This window comes from Pollachius pollachius (genome assembly GCF_949987615.1).
Source record: "Pollachius pollachius genome assembly, chromosome: 12".
Lineage (NCBI taxonomy): Eukaryota > Metazoa > Chordata > Actinopteri > Gadiformes > Gadidae > Pollachius > Pollachius pollachius.
Genome location: NC_136945.1, coordinates 4,084,459 through 4,109,802, shown reverse-complemented (window position 1 = coordinate 4,109,802; position 25,344 = coordinate 4,084,459). Strand labels below are relative to the sequence as shown.

At 47.7% G+C, this 25,344-nt stretch overlaps 1 protein-coding gene across 2 annotated transcripts in view; it reads right to left on the bottom strand.

Moving 5' to 3' along the window:
* pdzrn3b (PDZ domain containing RING finger 3b) overlaps positions 1-25,344 on the bottom strand; it is a 77,852-nt gene that overhangs the window by 18,507 nt on the left and 34,001 nt on the right. Inside the window, exon 1 of one of the 2 annotated variants that reach the window (XM_079747225.1) lies at positions 177-318. The exons of the other annotated variant lie outside the window; for it this stretch is intronic. Within the exon in view, the coding sequence (XP_079603351.1) occupies positions 177-245 (69 nt within the window). The 5' untranslated portion in view covers positions 246-318. Of the gene's footprint in view, positions 1-176; positions 319-25,344 lie in introns of those variants that run through there. 2 annotated transcript variants of the gene reach the window in all.

The following is a 25,344-nucleotide window of genomic DNA, read 5'->3' as shown; positions in this document are numbered from 1 at the left end:
AACAAAAACAACAAGAATTAATTTGGAGCAAGGTTCAGCTTAGTTTGCCATGAATAAGCCAGTTTAAGCACACTCTAAAGAAAAGCTTCCTTTAAATGGAACAAACAGTCAACAGAGTCATTGCAATGGGCTCTCTTTGAGCGACAGACCGAGAGAGGCAGAGATGTCTACAGTACCTGACAGACCTCATAGAGTAGTTTGTAGTGTTCGTCTGGCTTCTGCAGGGCACAGAGGCTGCATCCCATGGTGGGGCCAGGTCAGACCATCCAGCACTCCCACCCCGAGCCCAAAGAGGTGAGGAGAAACAGCACCGAGGGATGACTTGGGTCCCCTACTGCTGCCAATTCTTCCCTTTGGGTCTACCTCCTCCTGCTCTCCTTTTTCTTCTTCTTCTCCCTCTTCCTTACAAGAGCTTGGCTAACTCTAGTCTCCCTCTCTCCCTCTCTCCCTCTCTCTCTCTCTCTCTCGCTCCGTTGCTCCCTCCCACTGTGACAGTGGCAAGAGGAATGGCTTGGGTTGACTCTACTCTCACTACTCCCCCTCGTCTCTCACACACACACACACACACACACACACACACACACACACACACACACACACACACACACACACACACACACACACACACACACACACACACACACTCTGCAGCTCTCCCGCTCTCTGGTAAGCCTAGGGAGGTTGGTACTAAACCAGTTCTACACACGCCCCCAGCCCCTTTAACTCTAATGTTTATTAACCAGCCTCTCATTGAATATTCATGAGCTGGACCAGAAAAAAAAAAAGGGGGGGGGGGGGGGGGGGGTCGTCATTAATAAAGGTTTGAAAACAACAGGGATTACGGCAGAATTATACTTGTGAATTGACACACGTAATTAAATCCATTGTTTGGTAACTCAGGGGGGACAGGGTGGGGGACATATGTCCTTCTCATAGAGGGGCCGGTGAAGCTGGTTGAATCAGTCCATATGCTGCTGTATGACTGTTGGATATTCCTGCATCACAGCTGATTAAGCACACACGCGTCGTACATATCCCATGTGATTTTGTATTTGGGCCATGTGACATGAATTACATTGTGTAGAACCATTTAGTAAATAGGCCGTTTAGTTCTCGCCCCAGTTACAGCAGAACGTGTTGTTATTGTTGCAGTGACCCCCAACACATTGATCTGACAACACAGCACAATGCGCGCGTTTCCAACCGTTTATGCTGTGCTAAATGCTTTGGCTCAAGAGTCACAGCCCCCCCCCCCCCCCCCCCCCCCCCCCCCCCCCCACACACACACACACACACCCAACTGTTAGCCCTGGAATCTTCCAGTGCACAAGTCCTCTGATGACGGTGTGATGTAGTTGTAATGGTTGCCGCTCTGACGTCTTTTCATGAGGCGCCACGCAGCCAACCACAGCTCACTGTAAACCAGGGCGCCCTGTGAGGGGCTGGCGTGCGACATCACTGGTAATGACACTAACGACTGCAGGCTCCTCCCAAACAAAACCCACAAAACCAAACAAAACACATGACAACAGTCAGGCTTCTGTGTGGCTGATCCCGTTACGTCGCCTAAGACGCCACATCATCCTGCGTGATTCAAATGATCATCTGGAACAGTGCTCCATCGCTGCTTGGACAGGGCTGGGGAAAGGCCGCATTCTGGAAAATACAATTACGTTGGCACTCCTTTGCGTGACAGGCCGTTGGATTTCAAGCATGGGGCTGCCTGTCTTTTGCTTATGTTTTCGAAACTAGGAATATAAATTGGAGCTCATCATAACCTGCACTTTGATTAAGGGCAAGACGTATTCCTTTGACTTCTCAGCCACGGTCTCAAGACACATGGCTTCATGTCAATGAGTGTGGCCCCGACTTGTCCAGTCCTCCAGGGTAACCAGCGTGCCATCTATGAGCATGGTAGTGGGAAGGTGACATTATACAGCAGCTAGTGTATGCTTTGCTTATCCGGGCACCAGACTAGGTATTCCCAGCCGCATACCCATGAAAATGAATGCTATGCTAACATTAGCTCCACCGCGGCGCCTCGGCCCCAGATCAGTGGAGAGGCTTAGCCTGTGCTCTGGCTCGGCTAATCTCTCTCACTGTGAATTCATTCATTCATAAAGCCAGTGCTAGAGATAGCATTGGTGTGAATGACATGGTAAGAGCTCGAGAGCGTAGCTGAATTATCATGTCGCCCTATTCTAGGCCACTGCATAACAGCACATTGACTGCATGCTGGAGATGTCAGCATTAAACAAACTATTGTCCAGCTTTGTATCCCTTAAGTATATCCTGCTGGCTTGAAGAAGGGTGGAAGCAAGAGCCACATGCATCTAGCCTCAAAGTCATGCTTGTACACACAAACAGATAAAACTGTGGCTCATTAAATAGTCTAGACAGTGACAGGGGGACAGAGGTTTGAATCTCAGTGGGTGGCGAGACCAAGAGGTAATACCATTATGTCTTGTTATAAAGAACACCAAGAAACCACAAGGGCTTTTAATAGTGGGGGATCCAAGGCAATCATTGGTCCAGAGGGGGGTCACCATCCCCTCCTCTAATTGGCTATGCAGTCGCTTACATCCCCTTTGTTTCGGATCCAGGCTCGGTCAAATCATTCATATTCATGGGGATCGTCTGCTTGTTGTCCACCCGTGTGTCCCAAGGGGGCCACCCATCTAAAGGGGGGCATTTGATTTAACCACAGAAATAAGCTACTGTGATCAGGTGGTTGCTGCTCCGTTAAACATGCATTGACTCTGATTGGTTTTGGTTCTGGAAAAAGGAGAACGTGATGTCTATGCATCCCTCAGCCATCCAGGTCTCCAGGATGATTATATTGTTCCTGATTCCTAATTAATACAAAGCCTTTCATTCACACACATTCAAAAGTAGGTCTCGCAGCCACGATGGCATGAAGTCATCACTGTGAATCATCAGCAGGTGACCTCTTACCCTGATCTATGCATGCCCTACACAACAAAACAAATAACTCATTTCAAGAAGGTAATGCGGCCTGACCCTCACAGCATTATTTGGGTCGACGTGGCCAAATGCCAAGCTGTGAATCTTACAGAGAGGGACCAGAGGTCCGGGGTGATCCGAGAGTGGAAGTAGGGTTTAGGTGGTTGGGGGAGGGAGGGGGAGGGGGGGGGGGGGTTAACAACATGTGCAGACGGTGACAACGTGTCGATGTGGGAAAGAAACCGGAGAGCGATGGCAGACCGCGATACCATGAAGAGGGGGAGAGAGAAACGCATCGTGTCCAGGTGTTCTCACACTGTACAGACGGGGTTAAGGAAGGCTGTGCGTCATAGGGGGACTGAAGGTGTTGAATGGCAGGGTAAATCCTTTGATAAGAATGAACCCAGCCCAATGTGAATACCTCGCGCTATGTGCTGCATCAACATCACTTATCGCTTACAAATTAGTTAATTAACTAACGCACAAACACACAGTGAGCGGCAACAGCTCTGTAAAACCTTCCTCCCCCCTGTTGACACCCGGTTTGCTTCACGGCTTACAAGCACAAACAGCAACGGTGTGTTTAGCAGAACACTTCTTGCTTGTTGCCGGCTGTGTAAATAACACACTGTTGGCTCTTTTTTAACCTCCAAACCCAGCAACCCCACCAAGATGAGTGGTTTTCATTCTGGAGCGCGACTTGCCCTGAAGGATTACTACGAAGGAGATGGAGGGACGGTAAACAAACATTGACAATGTTCACCTGCCCTCCCCAGGCACCAGGGAAACAAGAGACACTGGAGCTGACTTTGGCATCCGTTTCAGAATGTCTTCCTTCTGCTTATTCTGGACACAGCTCTGCCTATCAGCTCCTCGATCTGGAGAGGATATGAGTGAGGAGGAGAAGACGGTGGAGAGGAGATGGGGGAGAGACAAGAAGGGCTAATGGGAACACCGGGTTTCTGAAGGGCACTGGGGGGAGGAGAGGTGGTGGTGGTGGTGGCGGAGGTGCAGAGGTAACAGCTAAGGACAAAAGATGAAGAGTGGAGATGGGTAAAATAGGTCCATGGAAACTAATGAAGGAAAGATGAAAGATAAAAAAATACAGAAAGAAATATCGAAAGACAAAGAGAGATATGAGGTTTTGAGGGGAGTTGGTACAGAAACCAATTGCCTGGAGAAGTTTGTAATGAGTTACTCTAAAATATTACCTCTCCACTGTCCCATTTGAACAAGCACATGTCTGTGTCTAAGACTGGCTGTGAATGTGTGTGTATGTGTAGCTTCTTCTGAAACTCTTGGTTTGGCAGGATTCATAAAACAACCATCTAATCTTTTGTAGCTCTGTTCCTAATTCCACAGGGACTCCCGGCCCCGATCCTTGAGTGGGTGGAGGAGGTGGTGCTGGGTTTTGGAGGTGGATGGGTTTGACAGCCAGCCGCACAAGAGCTTAACAGGAGAGGTAAGTAACTACGGCATCACTGTAACAAGAGTGTGATGACACTGCAGTGCAAGAACGGAGATTACCTTCACGCAGACTGAACGGTTTGAGCTGACTGTAATGTAGTGAGGCTGAGAGCTGGCAAAAGGAACAGTTTTGAAAGGATCACTTGTGAATACGTGTATATATATGATTATTTATCATGTTTCAAAAATGTACTCGTTAGCCGCAAACCATTTGCCATTCCAAAAAGCGATCCATTCATATCGAGCCCAGACACCCTTTTTTTTGTCAGATGGGAAATGGCTGTATTTGAGGGAAAACATGCAAAAGAAATGTGCATCGTGGGGAAAAAGATGAGATATTGTTTGTGGCACCTGTGCAAGGGCTATGAACATGAATGTCGAGTGCCCCCCCCCCCCCGGTTTTTGTGCTCTATGTTCAGAGACAGGCTACGTTTGTCATCTGTCATAATGGGGAGGGGGGGGAGTGAGGGATTTGCCGTATTTCAAAAACACATATTACCGTTTTGTTCCCTGGAGATAAACAAACAAGGTTGACATACAAGTGTAAAGAGATAGCAGAATCTGGGGCTCTGCAGCGTGTCACTACTGTTTTTAATTGAGTCGTGAGGGGTTGGTTGTCTGTGGGATGTCAGCCTCTCTCACACAGGCAGGAAGGAACATGGGAACACAGCTGCCACAGGATACAGTCTTACAGCATGGATGAGGGAAATCATCTGGCCTATAGGCAGACACTTCCGGTGGTATTGTCTGTCTGGGCTGCGACTGCAGCTGGAAGCTGTAATAGAGCACACTCGCAACCTACACCTCACCTTTGCTCCTATAAAATCCTTGCTGGTGATTGTGTGACTTGGAACTGACAAGATATAACACAACAATATTTACGGATAATTATCCAAATGCCACGACTTTCCAGAAGACGGTAACTCACGGCGTATGTCAGCGCGGCCATTAGCCGTGATATTGAAGCGGTTTGTATGTCGCCCTGTTCCATCGCATGTGCTCAGCTTGGCAACATTCAGGTCCTTAATGGGTTAGCGTCAGGCTATGCGTTAACACTGGGGGCCGTTAAAAACTAATCCAGCACAGTGACCGCACATTCTCCCTCCCCAAACAGCTGTCCCAGCTGCGGCAGATATTCGGCATGTTGGCAGACGCAACATGGGTGGATATGCTGATGACACTGCCCTCCAGAGTCAACACTTCACAACCCGTTTAAAAGTCTTTTTTTCCCAGCGCAACGCACAAATGTGTTGATTATTTTTTTTATCCAAACGTAGAAATGAAATTCAGGATGACTCGGTAACGAAGAGACAATGACACGGAAAATGGAAAAGCATCCTGCCTGTGATTATTGGTCATTACATTTTTAAGTTTTCTGTTGGTCTTTGCTGGCGTCTGCCCTGGCTGGAAGGAGCACTCAGGGTTAAATTACGGCCGGGGGTATGTGTTCACCCGCTCCCATCTCATTACATTATGGTGCTTCTCCAAATGAAACGCATACAGCAAACAGAGCCTGGGGTCAGTGGAAAGGTACGTGAACGGCATGCAACGCTGATATCACTCAAGCCCTTCAATGCCTCCCTGATGGCTGGGTCTAACCCTGGGTGAGTGGGCCGTGATGAATGAGTTCACTGCCTGTCAGGTAACAAATATATTTTGGGTAGAACCCCCAAACAACCCACTAGCAACTCGATGAAATTTGTTAAGCGCCACTAACTGCATGTCTCGGTCACTCGGTAAATCTCTATATGAATGACCCTTGACCCCTTGTCTGGTCTGGGCAGTGACCTCAGAGGCTTAGTGGAAAGGTACAGGCCGTTCCCAGCCTCCCCTGTTGTTTTGGGGTCTCTCCCCTCCTCCCTTTCTATTAAGAGCCACTGAACAGTTTCAAAGTGAAGCATGTCCCCGGCCGCCAGACGTGTCAGGCTACACCGGCTACCAGATGGGGCGCCTTTGTTTCGATCAGCCCTGTGTTCTGACATCAGCTCACGCTTTTAGCTCACGCTTTTAGCTAACTGTAACTGCTGCCCTGAATATATGCTTCAGCTCTGAAGGGGAGCAAGCCGCAGGCAGGTCAAAATGTTAATTGATATTCATAAAAAAAAGGTACACATTTGTTCGCATACTTATGGGAGCTCATTAGATATTTAACAATCGCGGTCAGATGGTGTGTGGCTTTGTGGTTATATGTTATGTGGTTGACTACAACCATTACAACTTCAGCAAAGCTGTGAGGAGCACTCCAGATAAGTACTATTTTTGTGAACGATAGATTGTTCAGAGAGTAGAATAGTAGCAGAATAACAGAAATCTTGGTGGAAACTGGTACATTTTAGATTTTATGTTAGCATAAATAACCCTACTGGCATTCAACTAAAAATGGACCACAGTGAACCATTATCAGATGTAAATAATCGTTAGTATAATAGTCTAATTTAATGTTCTTACTTTCAAATCCTACCCATGACAACGGTAATCAATGTTTTAACAACATCATTGTTCACATCTTCCCCCTTTCTACCTTTCAGTCCAGCCATTATGCAAAAACAAATATCCCAGGTCAGAGCTTTTAAGAGGAAGTAATAATTTGGTTACGTTGAATGGGAAATGCATTTGGGCCGAAAATAATCACATTTTGAACAATTAACACAGATTACTTTGATGTGCATCTGTTTTGGGTCCTGACTAATTGAAAAAACGACAACCGTTTTACACATCTAAAAGGATAATGGTTTGTTTTCCAAATAACTGCATGGATGTGGGATGTCTTCAAAAGCAACCCAATTAATGTACTCCATTAGAAAAAAACATTTTAGAAGCAAACCAAATTAATCTGAGCGGCGGCAAACAAAAATGGTCAATGCAAGACATTCACTTGTGGCCAACTTAATTTCACCAAATAGGACCCTTGTGTTCTGCATCATGCCAGAAATTGGAAAAGGTCTTCAAAAGAGCAGGTTTTGTTTTCAATGAGGCCTTGTGTATCATTAACCCAAACATTATTTCTTGAGCACTGCCTACCCCAAACAACACAGTCAATAGAAGAAAAAATAGAGAACTACAAAATTCATTCCCTCGCTCCAGTCTTTTTTAACCCTTAACACTCCTCTTGAAACGACCGAAAACAGAAAACAAGAGGCAGGCTTTTAAAGAGCCTGAGCCTGTAATTTCCATTTAATTCCAGCCTCATTTGTACTGTAGTGCCTGCAAATACTGCCATTACAGAACACAATGCACGGGTAAGGCTTAGAGTACCACGTCCATTTGAACGGAAGGAGGAAGAAGAAAGAGAGCGAAGCCTTTTGCATGTTTTTTTTCTCTGCGGTTGGTCATTTCGCTGGTGGAAAAGACGTTTCCAAAATGAAATGAACTGGTAATAGACAAGAGAAAGATAGGGAAGGGGATAGGAAAAAATACTGTGAGCAAAGTGCGGGAAGAGGAGGGAGGGAGTGGAGGGGTAAGAGAAAGGGAGGGTTGTGGGGGTGGGGTGCAGTTGTGTGTGTGTGTGTGTGTGTGGGGGGGAGGGGGGCGGGGGAGAGACTGTGGTTTAATGAGGAGACAATGTCTTTGGAGGAGAGCAGGAGGATGGTTGACCTTTGACCCTGTGGATCCCTTGGTGCGTTTGACAGCCCCAGAGTTCAGAGAGAGGATTAACGCAATCAAAGCAGTAATGACAACAGTGTACTGGGCGCAACTACGCATAACGCACACCGTAGCTTTCTAGATTAGATTTTTGATGTCCCGATTGCCCAGATCGGGACAACAAGTGCAAAGTTTTGTTGAGCAAATACTGCTAATTCTTTACTGGAGTTGATAACTTGGAATCGCTGTCAACATGTGTTTAGGTCAGTAAGTTTCTTTTTTATTTTTTTATTTATATTTTTAAGATTTATTTTTGAAGGATTTATCCTTTTTATTGTATTGTGAGTAAGACAGGAATGTATATGGGAGATAGAGGCGAAGACATGCAGCAAAGGACCACAGGCAGAAATCAAACCGCGATCGCTGCGGTAAGGACTGGGCCTTAATGGTTCGCTCTCTACCCGGTGAACCACCAGGGCGCCCCGTGAGTAAGGCTTAATTGTAAGTCTGTATGGCCGTGCCTGAGAGCACATAAAGAACATTAATGGATTCACACTTATTCTTCCTATCCTGTTTTCATCTACATCAGACCCTGGTCAAGGAAGCGCGACCTGTTTGGCAGATTCCTGTTTAACGATGACTTTCTTCTAATGTTGTGCCGTCAATGCCGCATTTGATGCCCCTCCATGTTCCTATCAAAGTGCGTTTGTTTGGGCCCAACCCACCCGGGGGAACGCCCCCGACTGACTTATTCCTAATTCAATTAGGAGACAAAGCAGTAAGTGCTGATAGCGGTTTGGGTTGTAGTACTAGTGGTAGTGGAGTGGGATTGGCGGTGAGGAGGGCACTCTTATTGTCCCCAGGACAGCAGAGTTGAGTGACAGGGAGGCCATGACACCCCCCCGGCCCCCCGCTCAATACCCCCTGCAGGGATGGCGGGCGCCTGTATTTGTACCTGTCAGTCAAGTCGGGGGGACGTGTGACAGCCTGCCCCGGCGGTGGCGGGGACGCCTATGAAAACAGAGCGGGGTGAGAGGTCCTACGACCGGGGGACCCCCTCGTGGCAGGGGGCTCAGGGGTACGGGGGGGGGGAGGGGAACCGGCCCCGTTGGAAAGACATTACGTCACAAGGATTGGAGCAGGGCAGCTGGCTGTCTGGGACCTGACTACGTCACGATGCAATGCTTTGGGGGGTTAAGGTCGTCTGATGGCGCAGAGTGACCCCTAACGATAATGTATTAATACAATATCAAAATACATAACTAGAACAGTGCGGCCGCACAGCTAAACCGGACTAATTAAATAAGCGAGGGAGGGTATGGTGTGGTGCAGAGAGAACAGGAGAGCCGCTCTACAGGAGCCCCACTCGCTCTGTGATTCAGACCGCCGGCTCCTTCGTCTCTTTCATCAATATTCCCACTAAAGCTTTGCGCCGCCGAGGCAGTCTCTCGTTTTAAACTCAAACAGCACTCTGTCTGCTCCACCTTATCTTCCGCTCCCAGCCGGCCCAACAGCCAGCCAGACGCGCCGTGCGCCGGTTGAACCTGCCCTCCGTCGGGGCGAGGAGCTGCGATCGATATTACCTGCTGAATATCAGGAGTTGAGGTGGAGGAACGATGTGCCAATCACATCAGGCTTCGCTGGCGTTTCACCACGAATGGACTTGGGAAGGCAGTGGGGAAGGTAATAATGGGGAAGAGGCCCTTGGTAATGCTAGAGAAACTGAGGGCTGGCCAGCTAAAAATGTGAAAAGCGTGAAGGCTATGGACTTCACACAGCCATTAAGTGTCGGTTCAATGTTTTAAGTGGACATGAGTTCGGGGGAGACTGAGGTGTCAATATTTGTCCAACGTTTGTCACGGTTTTACAATCCAGACACTTTTAATAATGGCTTGTGACCCGCTTACTGTACACGTGTGAGTTCAATAGAAATCTCCAGACATGGTAACTATGCGAGAACTTGCTTATAAATACAGACCCTTCCTCCAACCCTACTTTGTATCTCATTCATACAATCATCATTCTCAAAAGTACAACCTAGAGATAATGACAACTGAAACCTCGACCTACATCTAACATATATATTTTTGTTCAAAGGCCCCATTGACATGGTGAACTGAAACAACATGTTTTTGAATCCAACTGCCGACCCTACCTCTGTCCTGCTTCTCCCATCCGGGAGTCCCAGGTCCCTGGGGGGTGTAATTAACTGTCCTAGAGTGAGAATTCTGCTGGCTCTAATTGAGAACCACAGGTTGACATGGCCTCTCATTACTCCACCTTCACTTTGATGCCGTTACATCCACTCATGCCTGGCCAGACACCAGCTCCCACTGGGAGGAAGAGATGAGAGGGCCGAACCGGTATGCAGTAACCTACGCTTAGCTAGGCGTAACCGCCATCAGGTTGCAATGCTAACCAGCTTCAGTTCTAGCTAGGCTCAACTGAAACTGATTCTAAAATGTTATCGAGGCTTTGCCACTTCACCACTAGCTAGCTATCTGAACTGCTATCGGTTTTTAACACTAGCAGGCTCAGCATCAGCTAGGCTTCATCACAGGCTGGGCTTCACCACTTGGATCAGCTAGGCTCAACCACCATCAGGGTGAATCTCCACCTAGGCTCAACCACTGCACTTTAAAGCAGGCTGTGTCATATACTTCATCTTTACAGGCTGCACCTTTGCTTTACCATTCCTAGATTTTGGCTGATTGGAAGGGAGATTCTGGAAATGACTACAGTGGATATTCTGCTGTAAGCTGCAAATAACGACCTTGGTTTGAAGTGAAACATATTTTCCCTCTCAGACGGAAGATATAATGTGTCTGGTTTTGAATGGGCCAAAGAGACTGGCGCCTTAGAAGACAACAACAATGACAGTAATGCACTATCCACACAAGACCAAGTCGTCATGGCAACGTGGCCCTGCTACCAAAACTCGCTATGGCAACCTGCATCCTCCAAAAAATTTGTAAAGCTTTTTTGTACGTCTCTTGGACCTCTGAAGATTATTTTCTGTTTAGATCTCCTTCATGTTCAAATCACTGTACCAAATAAAAGGCCTTCCATCCAAACACTCCAGATATTGGTAATTTCTTAGGACTAAACATCCTTCAGAATAATCAATTTCCATTAGAAACAGGGAAGAGAGGAAAGTGTGCTGCAATGTTTCAGCGTAAACATCCCCAAGGGAGAGACACCTATACCTGCATCTCATCTCTTCAACGACGGCTCAGAGACCGGACCAAGCGATTGACCGGTACGTCCACCCTCTTCCCTTCCATCCCCTTCCCGTACGGTGGTGGGCTCTGGCCCTCCCTTTCCGTCACTATGTTCTTCCAATCCCCCTCGATGGCGTTACGAAACAATTACAGGCCTTGCCCGGAATGCTCTGGCTCTGTCCGGAGTCCTGGTCGGACCGTAAACACAGCTTGCAGCAGCGTTAAGATTAGCAGCATAAAGGGTCCAGTCTGATCTGGGGTGCCTTGTTCTCCTGCACCTCAGCCCGGTGCAACACCCCACCCTCCCCGGGGGGTCAGTTTACCAGGGCAGTCCAGTGGTGGGGGGGATGGCAGTGCAGGGTTACAGAGAGGGTGGAGGGGCGGCTGGACAGAGGGGAAGAAGGTGTGTGTGGTGGTGGTGGTCACGGTGAACCAAGCCGGAAAGCTGACTCCAAACAGTGCGCATGGCAGGGGATGTTTTTTTGGTGGAGCCTTTGAACGGATAATCTTCTGGTTATATCACGAATCTGGCCCTCCAAGCTAACACTGACAACCCGGTCAATACATTTGGCTCGGAGACGCTGAACCATACAAGAACATTCCCCCGCTGCCTGCAGATGGTGTAAACACACAATGGACCACCAGTTAATTGGAAACACTAAATACAAAAATGCACACAAACACTCACACGCACACTAATACATGGCCACGGGCCGACGGCACTGGATATTAGACTAAACAAATGATTTGCAGAGACACATTTCCCTAGAGTTCTTTCGAAACTGTTCAGCTTGTCGTGTCTCACAATCAGGGTGGTCTCCACTCACAGGCATACAGGAAGTACTTCATGAACTTGAGTGTCTGACTCTTAGTGGAAAAAAAAACACTTCACTGTATTTTCTACCAAGTTCATTTAAGGTTCCATTTTGTTTGTATTGTGTTTGTAAGATTTGTAATGATGAGCTTTAGGACTTTTTCATATTGTGTCTGTAATGTGTAAATGTAATGGTACTCAGAAAATGTTTTATCTTAGATCCCTAGCTGTGTGCATTGTGTCATTAGAAGCAGCTTTGTCTTTGCTACCCAAATCAAGTGGTTAGCCTCTGTGCCTCTTGCTATGAGCATCATTGTTTCCTTGAATATACCCACTGTGAAACAAAATTGCATGAGCCTGAATACAAAGTACTTCCATATCCTAACTACAGACAGTTGAAAAAAAGCCTCTTGTTTTTATCTCACTTCATCTGCAGCACTAACAACATATTATTTTACCTGAGCAGAGAGGGATCAACCGAGGGCAATAAAGAGCTCATGTCAATGAGAAGAGCTTTTTGAAGAGCCATATCGCCACCTACTGGTAGCAGTGCTATCTGAGAAACAAGTGACAAACACATCTCATTTTGTGTATAGTACTACAAGTATACTACTTGTGCAAGGACAAATAAAGAATCTTCTTCTATGACCAACAACTAAATGCCAATGATGGAGGATAAATAACTTGTGACTATATATATATATATATATGTAACATGTGTGTGTGTGTGTGTGTGTGCGCGTGCGTATACACGTTTGTTTGTCTATGTGTGTGTGTGTGTGTGTGTGTGTGTGTGTGTGTGTGTGTGTGTGTGTGTGTGTGTGTGTGTGTGTGTGTGTGTGCGTGTGTGTGTGCGTGTGTCAGGAGCTATGGGACAGAGATGGTTAGGAGCAAACTGATACATTTGTGTCAACAGCTTCAACAAGTGGTGTAATCCACTAGTATTGAGCAGTGTACAGTGTACAGTGTGTGTGTGTGTGTGTGTGTGTGTGTGTGTGTGTGTGTGTGGTCACATTGGCATATAGCTGCTACATTCTACAGAAGGACATCAATCTGATAGCAGGGCCAAACACACCCCTCCCCCTGAACTCCCACCTTCTGGATCTGTTGGCATTGCATCACCGGCACACCCCCACCCCAAACACACACACACACACACACACACACACACACACACACTCATGTAAACTCCTGTAATTGTGTGTGTGCGCTTGTGTGGTGCACATGGATGTTTCAGGAGCTTTGCAGGGTTATGTTAGCATTAAAAGGTGGTAGCGGGGAGGTGGATGAGGAGGAGGAGGAGAAGGAGATGGGGGGTTTGAGGAGCAGGAGGTAGACGGAGGACAGAATGCTGGAGCCACGGCTTTAGTCTACGGTGACTCAGTCTGGGTACTGCCAAGCCTCAGGGTGAAAAACACACAGACACACACACACACACACACACACACACACACACACACACACACACACACACACACACACACACACACACACACACACACACACACACACACACACACACGGGCTCCCCTGTGACTTTCCTCTCCTCTACAAGAATTTCCACATCCCCTGCAACCAGCTGTGCTGAGCGGCAAGAACAGCAGTTATAGGTGGGAGGGGGGGAGAAAAACATTAACTTCACTAACCGTGTGTGTGTGTGTGTGTGTGTGTGTGTGTCTCTGTGTGTGTGTGTCTGTCTGTGTCTGTGTCTCTGTGTGTGCGTGTGCGTATGTGTGTGTGTATGTGTGTGTGTGTGTGTGTGTGTGTATGTGTGTGTGTGTAGAGCAGAGTGAGTCAGGGCAATTCTGGCTTAGATAGGCTGATCTGATCTATCATCTAATGGGACCAGTTAATGGGCCGGGCTGGACCACATGGGAGGTGGGCCGGGTTTGGGGGGACCCCAGCCCTCTTCGGGTCTCCAGGCGTGGGGACCACCTGTTCAAACAGACCAGCACTATCCTGAGGAAATGAAAACTTCTCCCATCTCCCTTGGAGCCAGAAACTAAATCCTGCTCCCCCACCGCCAGCCTGGAGGCTCTGCCGCCCCCTCCCACCCCCAAGTCCCCATCCCTCTGACTATCTGCAGTCTGCCTCTCATCTGATCTTCAGATCTGGACGGCGCAGAAAGAGCCGTGATAAGGGCAGAAAACGTGATTAGGTTGGGAAATTAAAAGTCCACAATGTCTCCCTCTGTGCCGCAGTACAGTCAGGTAAACATCTGCTGGCAGAGAACCTGCTTTATGAGGCGTAGGAGCGCTGGTGGTGGGTTCTGGAGGTGCCTCTCGCTCTCACACACTCAAAACACACACGCTCAAACCCGTAATCACACAAACACACAGACAAAATTGATCAGAAGCGCTTCACCATACATAAAATATTGCCCAAAGGGTAAATCGTTTGAAATATGAGCTCTGATTGGCTTCATGTGCAATCATCAGAAGCAGCAGAGTCTGTGGAGGAGTCTGTTGCTAAAGGGGGAGCAGAGAGAGAGGACAAACAGAGAGGGCCTGTCAAACACGGGCGTGACCCAGCGCTGACCTGCTCTGCCCATTGTTGGAGCACATTTCTCCTCCAGCAGGGAGCCGGGCAGGGGGTCAGCCCACCAGAGCAACGGGACTCCCTGCACAGACCTGATCTGAGACACAGCGAAGGTGTCATACAACCAAACGTTTAATATCTCATACATCACAGTGTTAAGCAGCAGTGAGCTATTGCAACGGCAGTTAAGGGCACCATTACGCAACTGGTTTCAACCGTTCCCCAAGCTGCTAACTTTTGAGTGTTTAATAGAAAATAAAACGTCAACAGCTTGGGAATGGATCCGTCAGAAACACGCGTGAAAACACCCCCCCCCCCCCCCCCCCACCCCCCCACACACACACACACTCTTTGCTTGCACAACTTTCCCCCTAAAGCGAAAAGCAAACTTCTCCCAGACGGTATTAACATTGAGTTACTGTCTCCTCCCAGACACTCTCCTTATCAGCTCAGGCAGGGTTCTGCCGTCACAACGGCCCCTGCTGCTCTACCTTCAAAAATATACCAACTGTATGGCTCTTGTTGCTATGGAGACAGACCATACCATGTGTGGGGGTTAGGCGCTGCGGTGGGGGGTACACAAAATAGGACATTTCAGAGGAATCTGCAATTGAGGGGAAATTAGCGTGCTGTTTTTTAGGATTGTAATATTGTTTCCTGTTTTGTTAAGGACTGGCTCATGTCTTTGCTGCTGTACCGTTTGTACTAAGGGGCATGTTTACTGGTCACGGTGTTTGAACCCCTAATGAAAGGTTGTAGGTTTGAATCCCCAAGGTGTGCGGTCCACCTGTAGGCCCACATCCTGCTCATTGATAACAAGTACCTTTAAAGAATTCACAGTGAAACGCTTTCAGTGGTGAGAGACAGACAGAGGGACTGCCTGACAGGAGAAGAAGGGGCGACGACAAAGGGGAAAAAAAAAAGAAACAATCTTGTGAAATGATTACAGACACGACGGCGAAGGAAGTAAAGAACAGGTGCTGTAAAATATCATCCTTCCACTCCCTCGGTAGAAAGACGTCTGGCCATCGAGTCGTTGTGTGTCTCTGTGTGTGTCTATGCGTGTGTTTCCAGATAAGTCTCCACAGAGTCTTCCTTCAGTGGTTTGACAGCAGGGCGGCAGCGGCTCACCCAAAAGGAGACCTGAAATTACACCTTCAAGGCCATAACTCAGAGGTAGTTGCCCTTCGTGCCACGTCAGCAGCTGAAATAAATGAGCTGTGGAAGGCGGACTGAGTCATATTACAAAACTAACTAGAACATTCTAATAAAATCTCTGCAATGCGATAAATCAGAGACGCATAACATTTCCTTTCGATCCATCCAGCCATTCAAACATCACATCCCCGCAGGAGCGCCGTTATTAACTGACAGATAATCCCTGAGAAGGAAAAAAACGCTGTAGTGCACATTTTGACCAGCAGGAGTCTCTGTGTCCTTCTAGAGAATCTCTCTCTCTCTCTCTCTCTCTCTCTCTCTCTCTCTCTCTCTCTCTCTCTCTCTCTCTCTCTCTCTCTCTCTCTCTCTCTCTCTCTCTCTCTCTCTCTCTCTCTCTCTCTCTCTCTCTCTCTCTCTCTCTCTCAGAGAGCCCTCCCCCCCCCCCCTTCTCTATCAACGTCTATCTTTGCAACGCTAATGCAAAGGCCTGCGTGTGTGAGTCTGGAGCCAGTAGCCCTGCTGGAGGGGCCGGACCTCTTTCTAGTAGGACAACTGTTACAGTTACACATTAAATGCATATTTCAGGGAGCGTGTAAAATACTTTATGGAGCTGCCACAGCTGGCAGGAAAACGTAAATCCCGTCTCACTTGGCGAAGTATGTGACATGAGCATGCCTTCGCCGTGTCAATGGAACGTGTTTCTGGGCCTCGGTGTGCATGTGACGCGGGGACCCACCTTACATTCAAAGGAGGAATCCCGGGTCCTCGCCCCGGAGAGCAAGGAAAGCACTGAGCATAATAAAAAAGTTACACTGGAACTGGTTCAGCGACGTGGACCTTTAAAGCATTTTAAAGCATTGCTCTAAATGCAGGATCTGTGTATGAAATTAGCCTTGCCAACGTGCGTCAAGACTGCATTTAATCAGAGAGGAAAATAAAACACAAACAGAGAGAGAGAGAGAGAGAGAGAGAGAGAGAGAGAGAGAGAGAGAGAGAGAGAGAGAGAGAGAGAGAGTGAGAGAGAGAGAAAGCGAGAGAGAGAGAGCGAGGGAGAGACTGATTACCTCTGCTGATGTCGTTAAGTAAATGCATCTGCCATCCCTGATGGGGCGAAGTTAAGAGGAGAGCAGGGAGCGCAAGGGAGACGATACAGCAGAGAGAGAGAGAGTGAGAGAGGAAAATATCTGGAGGTTTCAAAGGTCTCTCAGCCGGGTCCCGCTGGACCGGGGGAGAGCAGCGGCGGTGGTGGTGTGCTCATGGCTGACCTGCTCCATCATGAAAGCACTCATGCTTTTCCAACAGGCAGACAGGAAACACCTGGGCCCGAGGGCCAGAGAATGGCAGGCGGTCCGCCACACAATGCCACACATCATCGGCCCCCAATGCGAGGGTCCCCCGTCAGCCCCTAGCCCAAACACCACCGCATAGCTGCCAGCATGTAAACAAACAGACCTGTGCCGGCGCTCAGGGACGGGACGAACAGGGGTGTGTGTGGGGGACGAACACTTATATTAATTCAAAAGGTCTCGGCCCCCTCAATCCACCAAACAGGAGAAAAAAAAAATACCATACTGTAAAACAATTGGCTGAAATTGAGTCTCTCTCCCGGTAACAAAAAAAAACAAAACAATTTCTGACTTGTGTCAGGGCTGAAGCATTTCCAAGGCGGCGCAGGCTCCTGAAAGACCAGGAAGTGAAAAAAAAAAAAGAATAGTCACGGATGGAAAGATGAGTGATAGAGCTCACAGGGGAGGGGGGGAGAGGAGGAGGGGAGGGGGGGGGGGGGTTGAGAATCAGCAGGGGGTCGGCTGCTGGGGTTTTTGAGGGCGGAGATGAGCTTGTGTTGGAGTGGGCTTGGCGGGTTAGCGTTTCTTCTCATAGATGTGCGGCTTCCCCTGCTGGGCTCAATGGGGGAATAAAGAGGTTGGCCACAGCAGCCTCGAGGAAAGTGGCCCAACGTAAACAACTCGGCCTGGCAGGAAGGCCGGGGAGCTGCCATAATGGATGGCGGTCACGGGAAGATGAATCGACGCCCACAGAGAGAGCGAGTGAGGGGAACGAGAAATAAGGGGAACGAGGGAGAGAGGAGCGAGGCAGGAGGGGGGGGGGGGGATAAGAAACATGACGGGGGTTGGGGGGGGTTAGTTCTGGGGCCTTACATGGATCCTTATCTGGCCCAGTTGTCCCAAGAGAGGAGTTAACCGACTGAGCTGCGACTGGGCCGGAAGAGACGCCCCGAAAACCCCTCGCTGAGGCAGACGTCGTACAACGAAGCGAAACGCTGGGCTTTCCAGCAGCCAATCATCTCCTTATGCGACCAGGGGCCAATCATCTCCTCATGCTACCGAGGGCCAATCATCTCCTCACGCTACCTTCAGCCAATGTGGTATAGGCTGTGGAGTCTATCCATTATCGTGTTGGCACAAAGGCAATGTCTGCACGCTTTTTGAATAAAATGACAAATTCTGGCCACTAGAGTTGCTTCCTGGTTTTGAAAGTATTTAACTGTGGCCGCCCCAATAACATTTACAGTGACACTTCTACACTTCACGACAACAACCTCAGACAAAATAATTCAAGCATTTCCCAGACATAAGTGAAGAGCGGCAAATGGAAACACAAGGGTGCATGGTGATTCACAGCAGCGGGGTCTGTAAAGTAGTGCTGCTTTTGTGCTTGAGTGATTTTTTTGTTTTTCCATTGTCGCTTGTCAATCTCCTTTTCACCCAGCACAAAAAATCCAAAAAATATCCTCCAGCGCCAGCCAATTAGTACAACGCAGAGTGATTTTCCCACAGTTGCGAGGCCTTGATTACGAGCTTCGATTAAAAAATAAACAAAGTAGGCAGGGTGACTTATCACTCTGGGCGCCTCTGCAGTAGTTAATTTGAGGTTATGTTTAAACTGCAAGTCAGACATAACAACACTGGGGTGCGTTTGTTTAACCAGTTGATTAACACATGGGGAATTTGAAAGACACGCGACACCAAAATAATCACCAAACTAAAATATTGAACAGAGACAAGAAACGGCCATATTCCTACTATAATTATTTTTTTTGCATCGTTTCATATGGAGGTTTGAACATTGGGCATGAACCTGTGGATGATGTAGAATATGCGTGCTTTCTTTGTGCTGTGTCAATATGCGCTTACTTCTATGCGGGTGACCTTGTGAATCCACAGTTAATTGTGTATGGATCCAGTGTGCCAGCTGAGCCCCTTCATCAGTGCTGTTTGGCATGAGAGGTGGAGTGGCCCAGCCAATGGCCAGCCACTGGTACATCCTCTTCCCCTGGTCACTGGCACTGGGCCCCGACATGTCCAATGATCTCTGACTAACAAATTAACAAGGCTGGGGTGTGGATCCGGGGTGTTTGGAGGGGAAAAGGGGCGGGGAGGCGACAAGACACCTATGGCTATGGGGATTAATGCCAAGATTTACACACAAACTATGCTGTAGAGCTTACACTGGTGGGTGAGAGAGAGAGAGGAGGTGTGGGGAGAGACATGGGTTTGGTGGGGGAGAGGTGTGAGTTATGTCTCCTCCTATTCTTGGCGCAAACATACATATGCAGCCGCGCACACACACACACACACACACACACACACACACACACACACACACACACACACACACACGGTTGTCTGGCAACGTGAACTCTGCTTAAAGTCTCTTTGTCCCTGGTGTTCTCATGGTGATCTCTTGACGATCAAATAGATAACGGAATCAAAACAAGCACAGCCTCCGTCAGTCTTCCATACGGCACTTGTCTGACAGTGCACATCCAAGACCACCACCCACCAGGAAGGCTCTGGAGAACACCTTCCATGACGCAGCTCTCTCTTTTACATCTACAGTATCCCATTCTTCTATTTTACTTTGTTTTTCGTTTTTTTTTTAATTATGGAGAACAACACGACAGCCCAGCGAGAGGTTTCGGTGTCTCGTAGCGTAACAGTGAGTGCATGCTGTGTGAGGTATGCAGGGTCTGGGCTTACGCCGCGGGGAGTGGGGATTGGACCCGACAAGGTTGGCACCCACACAAGGTAGAAGGGGTAAAAAACACTCCAAACCCAAGGCTAGGCCCGGGAGAACAAGGGACAACGAGAGGAAATGTATTCACACTGGCCAGCTTTTGTTGCATGAAACATGGAGGCAGCATGTTTATCCTGCTGCCGGGAGGTGGAATCTTGACAATGGACGGGTAAAACCGCCAGACCGACCCCAGAGTCACACGTAGGCAATAGTGAAACGTCACATGCGTCTCCAATTCACACCAGCTCTGTCTTCTCTTTCTTCTTTAAATAACACCTGCTATATATACGGTCAGTATTTATTATTAAAGTCTATGATCAGAACCAACCTTTTCCCATTAATAAAGATTGGACCCAACTGAAATTGGTATGGAATCTTTCATTTCCTTGTTTAACCATTTCTGACGTATTTCCAACGTACTGTTTATATAGAGTGGTCCATGAACTCATTAAACCCTGGAGTCTGTTTTTTTAGAGCCGTCAATTAACATGGCAGTCCATATGAAGTGTACGATACTAACGTGACAGTTTTTGTGTTAATTAGGGGTGAGAGAGAGAGAGAGAGAGAGAGAGAGAGAGAGAGAGAGAGAGAGAGAGAGAGAGAGAGAGAGAGAGAGAATGATGGATGGAGAAAGAGAAAAAGAGAGGGACAGAGCGGATATGTCCGAGTTCACAGTAGGCCGATTGAAAAGACGTGACTCACCTGTACAGAGAAGTGGAGGGCACGGTGATGAAAGTGGTCAATGAAGCTAAAGAGGTGAACAGCATGTTGTTGATGGACATATCTAGCATTGAACTAACAAGCTTCCCATGAAAGTCTCTCTCATACAGACGCACACACATTGTTATTTCCTGAGTGACTCCCACCGGATTCAAAGCGTGGGTTGCAACATTCAATTTTTTCAAATAGGGTGCAAGCTAAAATGGCTAATCTCTCGCCTAAGTATGAATTACAACACTCTGGTTTGTGAATCACTGCATGGGGGGAGGTGGATGAGAAAAAGGGTTATTAAATGTTCACCAGAGGATTCCTATTCCGAGAGAGAGACGCGTGTTTTGCTGTGAAGTGGGCGCTGCTCGCAGAGCTTGTTAATGGACAAGGTCATGTCTTGCTGTGTGGGCCCTTCCCTTGTCACTCAGATTTGCGTTTATTTGCTTTCAACCATGACCAAAATCCATGCCATTCAACACATATAAAAAGGTGATGACCCGCTCACTGCAAGAAAACTTTTCCCCCGGTTGCAGTTAAAGTTGGCAAACCAAACCAGACATGAGCTTGTCAATACTTTCTCCACAGTAATCATTTTTGAAGCTGCTATTTACTCCTCTACAAATAAAATCAGATCTCGCTTTACCCTCTGTGAACCCTAAGCCCTACCTCCCTGACATCCTACTGCGGAGCTGCCAGGCCCTAGCCCCACACCCATCATCGGCCTGATAGGCTTGAGCAGAACAGGCTCCTGGCACTACCTCATCATCCTTCGCAAGGACTGTTATCCGCCCACCCTCCAGCCCTACACCACCTCCAGTACAACCACCCGTATGCCCCCCAGACCTCCCTTTTCTCCCCTAGTTCCATCAAATTCATCTGTTGATCATCAACGACGTCCAATCCCGCTCCTCCCTTCGTCTGATTGAGGGGATTTGGATTCGCCGGAGACACACAGGTGCTCAAGAGAAACTGAGAGAGACAGGAAGAAGGAGAAGGAGCCAGAGGGGGTTTAGAGGGGAGTAGAGGGGGAGCGAGACGCACACAAGAGTAAGATAGAAAGAAAAATACAAACGCTTTTAAAACTCTTTACCTAAGCTCTACTATACCGTACCCAGAACACATGCATTGTTTGACAAAGACGCCCGGGGGGGATGAGATTGACACGGCGGCTGAGAAGAAGGAAGAGTCTCTTTTCAAGGGAAGGCTTTAAATCGGATGTTTAAACTCTGACGCTAACTCACACACAACGTTGGGCAGCTTACAATGTTGGGGTTTACTCAGATATTTCACTGTTCACTCTTTTGTTCAGGCACTCAGACAGCAGTATCAGGAGACTGAGACCTCCTTTGTATCGGTATCTAATTAAAAAGAAAGAACTTCCAAATCTATGCTCTTTCTATTTTAACACATACACTGCAGGCTAATTGGTTTAGGAAGAGGAATGGTAGAGGAGTGGGAGTAAACTCATTATATTTGACTATCCCCATATTGACCATATCTCTTCAGACTCTTCAGGCCGTCAGCTGGAGAGGAGAGGTCGCCGTGGAGACCACATCCCCATCACTGCTAATGATTATGTCCGCCTATTAAAAACAAGGAAGAGAGGCAAGTTTTGCCTTGTTTTCCTGAAAACTAAATTGGTACAAATCCTTTCAGGGGCCCTGTATAGGATTTGTTCCGATTTGGTTTTAACCCTCTTGCCAAGAATTGATTTTCCCTCTGTAGAGACGTCTTCCAATTTTCAAAAAGAATTAACTTAAATTGTCTTTGTTCAAGAGAGTTACTTGAGCTTTTTTTCATGTTGATAATGAAAGCCTCTGTTTACAATAATGAAGTCTGATGGGGAAGAACCCGACTACAAACAATTTCTTTAACATTTTACTTTTTTTCTCGAGTAATTGGGTTGTTTCGCATTGATTGCAGTGTAGCGTTTCCAAGCACTTTGCTGAAGACAATATTTTGGTCGCATCCACTTCAAAATCAATTAATTTCTTTGAGACGTTTCTTTTTGATGCACTTCTAACCAAGGATATACATTATTTTAAGGATATATATATATATTTTTTTTCTAAGATCCACACTTCTGTGCGACTTCAATACCTTCAATACCTTCAGTACCTTCAATGTTTCTCTATAGGCAACTATCATGACAGAGAGTTCATATTGCATATAGAGCATGTGTTGGATACTACTAAATTAGGCATCTGCCAGGTCTGCTTTTGTGGAGCCTTGCAGCAGACTCCACTGTATGTTATACCTCGTTAGTTTGACGTGGAAGACGTGCGCCAACACAGCCGAAGCCAGCAACAAATCCTAGCTTTCGCTGGGTGCCCCTGCCAGCTGTAATCCTGAAGTTTTGTTTAATCATGGAAGCCCGAGCCCACCGCAGACTCACGCCCCGCACACATAACCCCCCCAACTGCTTTACACACACACACACACACACACACACACACACACACACACACACACGCACACACCACTGGCCAGCAACGCATAAACAATGTTAGCATAGCAGACCACGGATGACCGATTCTTTTTCAACGCTGACCTCATAGAAGAAGAAGAAAAAATGTGTATTTCAAAACATTTAGAAAAGCAAATGCGATCAGTGCTTTTGTATAAACACTGAGGCGTACCTCAAGCTTAATGCCGCTGTGAAACCTAAATGAAATTGAGGTGAGTTAGCAGCCAGCTAATAGTTGAACGTGATCTTTATCTGAGGTCATGATTGTGCGGTTCAGAACTGGAGAGAGAACGGGCAAGAGAGAGAGAGCGAGACGAGAGAGAGCGGGCAAGAGAGAGAGAGAGAGAGATATGATATGAGCAGGCCAATGACAGAAATATCAGCACTAAAAGACGTGTGGTCTGGGTAAAGTGGATAATGGTTTGGAAAGGGGAATGCGAGTTGTGAAGACCAACTGTACCGTACTTTTCCATAACTGTATAATGGTCAGATTGGCCTACCACCGAGGAACCATGTTTGATGGTTAATGGCAAACCTTTATGCAACGGGTGACGCAATGGTTTCAAAAGGGCCGCCTTGATGGTTGGAAGAATGGCAATGGGAAATGTAACGCACAGTGTGAATCAAAATACATTCTGGTATTATTATAAGGAGGATGTCTGCTATCACCATCACAGTGAGGTCACACAAGGATCACTTGCGGGATGAGGTTAAAATATCCGAAGCTAGACACACAAACCATGTCTGGGACTTTGCTGGGCTTAAAAGAGAGTTGTGCCTTTGTGGGTTTATCTTTATAGCCTGTCTCCCGGATGAAGTCACGATAAAGAAAATGTTATTAATACTGTGTAAGAGCATTTCATAGGGTGTCACAGCAGCGTTTCCTTGTTTCATCTATTCCCATGACACAGCTTCGTCACCACCACCATCAACATCGTGGTCATTGTAAGTCAATGAATCGTTCTGTGTGCAATGTGGTGGCCATGGAATCCATTGACACAGGGTTGGCTACACACTGCAAATGACAGATCCGTCCCACTCCCCCGTTTGGTTGCAGCCATGAGGCATCGCATTTGGATCCTGGGCTGACGAAATAGAGCAGCATTCATTGAAAGAGAATTGACTTAGATAAAATGATTACGATGTCTCGCTTGTTAATGTAATGTGATAATATTCCTAACAATATTAGGCATAACCAATCAGGATGATTTGGTATTTATTTTCCTCTTTTCTTTCTTTCACGAGCACACACATAATGTAGATCCTATCGTGATGTATTTAAAATGGATTGAAGAGGCTCTCTGTTTTTTTTCGCTTCTCCCCCACCCTCACACCCTCTTCCCTCCCGTCGTAACACACCACCATACCCTCTCCTATTAAGTTCGGGACTGGAACCACGGCGACAACCACAATCTAACCCTTAACTACCTAATGATGCCAAAAAGATCCTGAAAAACCGAATTTGCCTCGTTTGTTTTCAGTCCCTACAGGGATGCCATCCTCACCACTCCAGGTGTGTGTATGTGTGTGTGTGTGTGTGTGTGTGTGTGTGTGTGTGTGTGTGTGTGTGTGTGTGTGTGTGTGTGTGTGTGTGTGTGTTGTGTGTGTGTGTGTGTGAGGGGGTCCACCATCCAGGGAACACAGCGCGTGTCACTCACCTTGTTCACCTCAGCGCAGTTAACCCCCGCCCCCTTGTAACAAATCACACGCTCGCATCAGGAGGTTACCTTTCTCCACCCCCCCTCACTTCCCTGGAGGATTATGCAAAGTAAGTAAGTCAATACAGGTTAAGTCTCCATTATAGTCTGAGCCAACACCCCCCCCCCCCCCCCCCCATTCACACACACACACACACACACACACACACCCCTGTCGGATCCTAAACCTTGGTCGGTAAGGAAATGGCCCTTTTTTTCTCTCTCGCTCTTTCTCTTCCGCAAGAGCAGAACAATTAGAAAAGCCAGGGGAGACAGAGACAAGAGCGGTGGCTTGCGGCTACCAATCAGCCATTTCTCTCTCCCTCCCTCCCTCTCTCCCTCCCGCTCTCCCTCTCTCCCTCTCTCCCTCCTGCCCTCCCTCCCTCCCTCCCTCCCTTGCGTGACTGACGGACGGGATTATTAGAACGACAGGAGGGGCGGGGCAGCGGAACAATTCGTGCACTGTCATCGAACGCAGCTCAAGTCAAGAGCCTGTCACAACAACAAGTACCCCGAAGGTCGGGATGAGTGTGCACACACACACACACACACACACACACACACACACACACGCACACACACACACACACACACACACACACACACACACACATCAACACTACAATGGCACAGAATTAGAGCGGGGGAGGGAGGAACAAGAGAGATGATATGGGAAATCCAAACTGG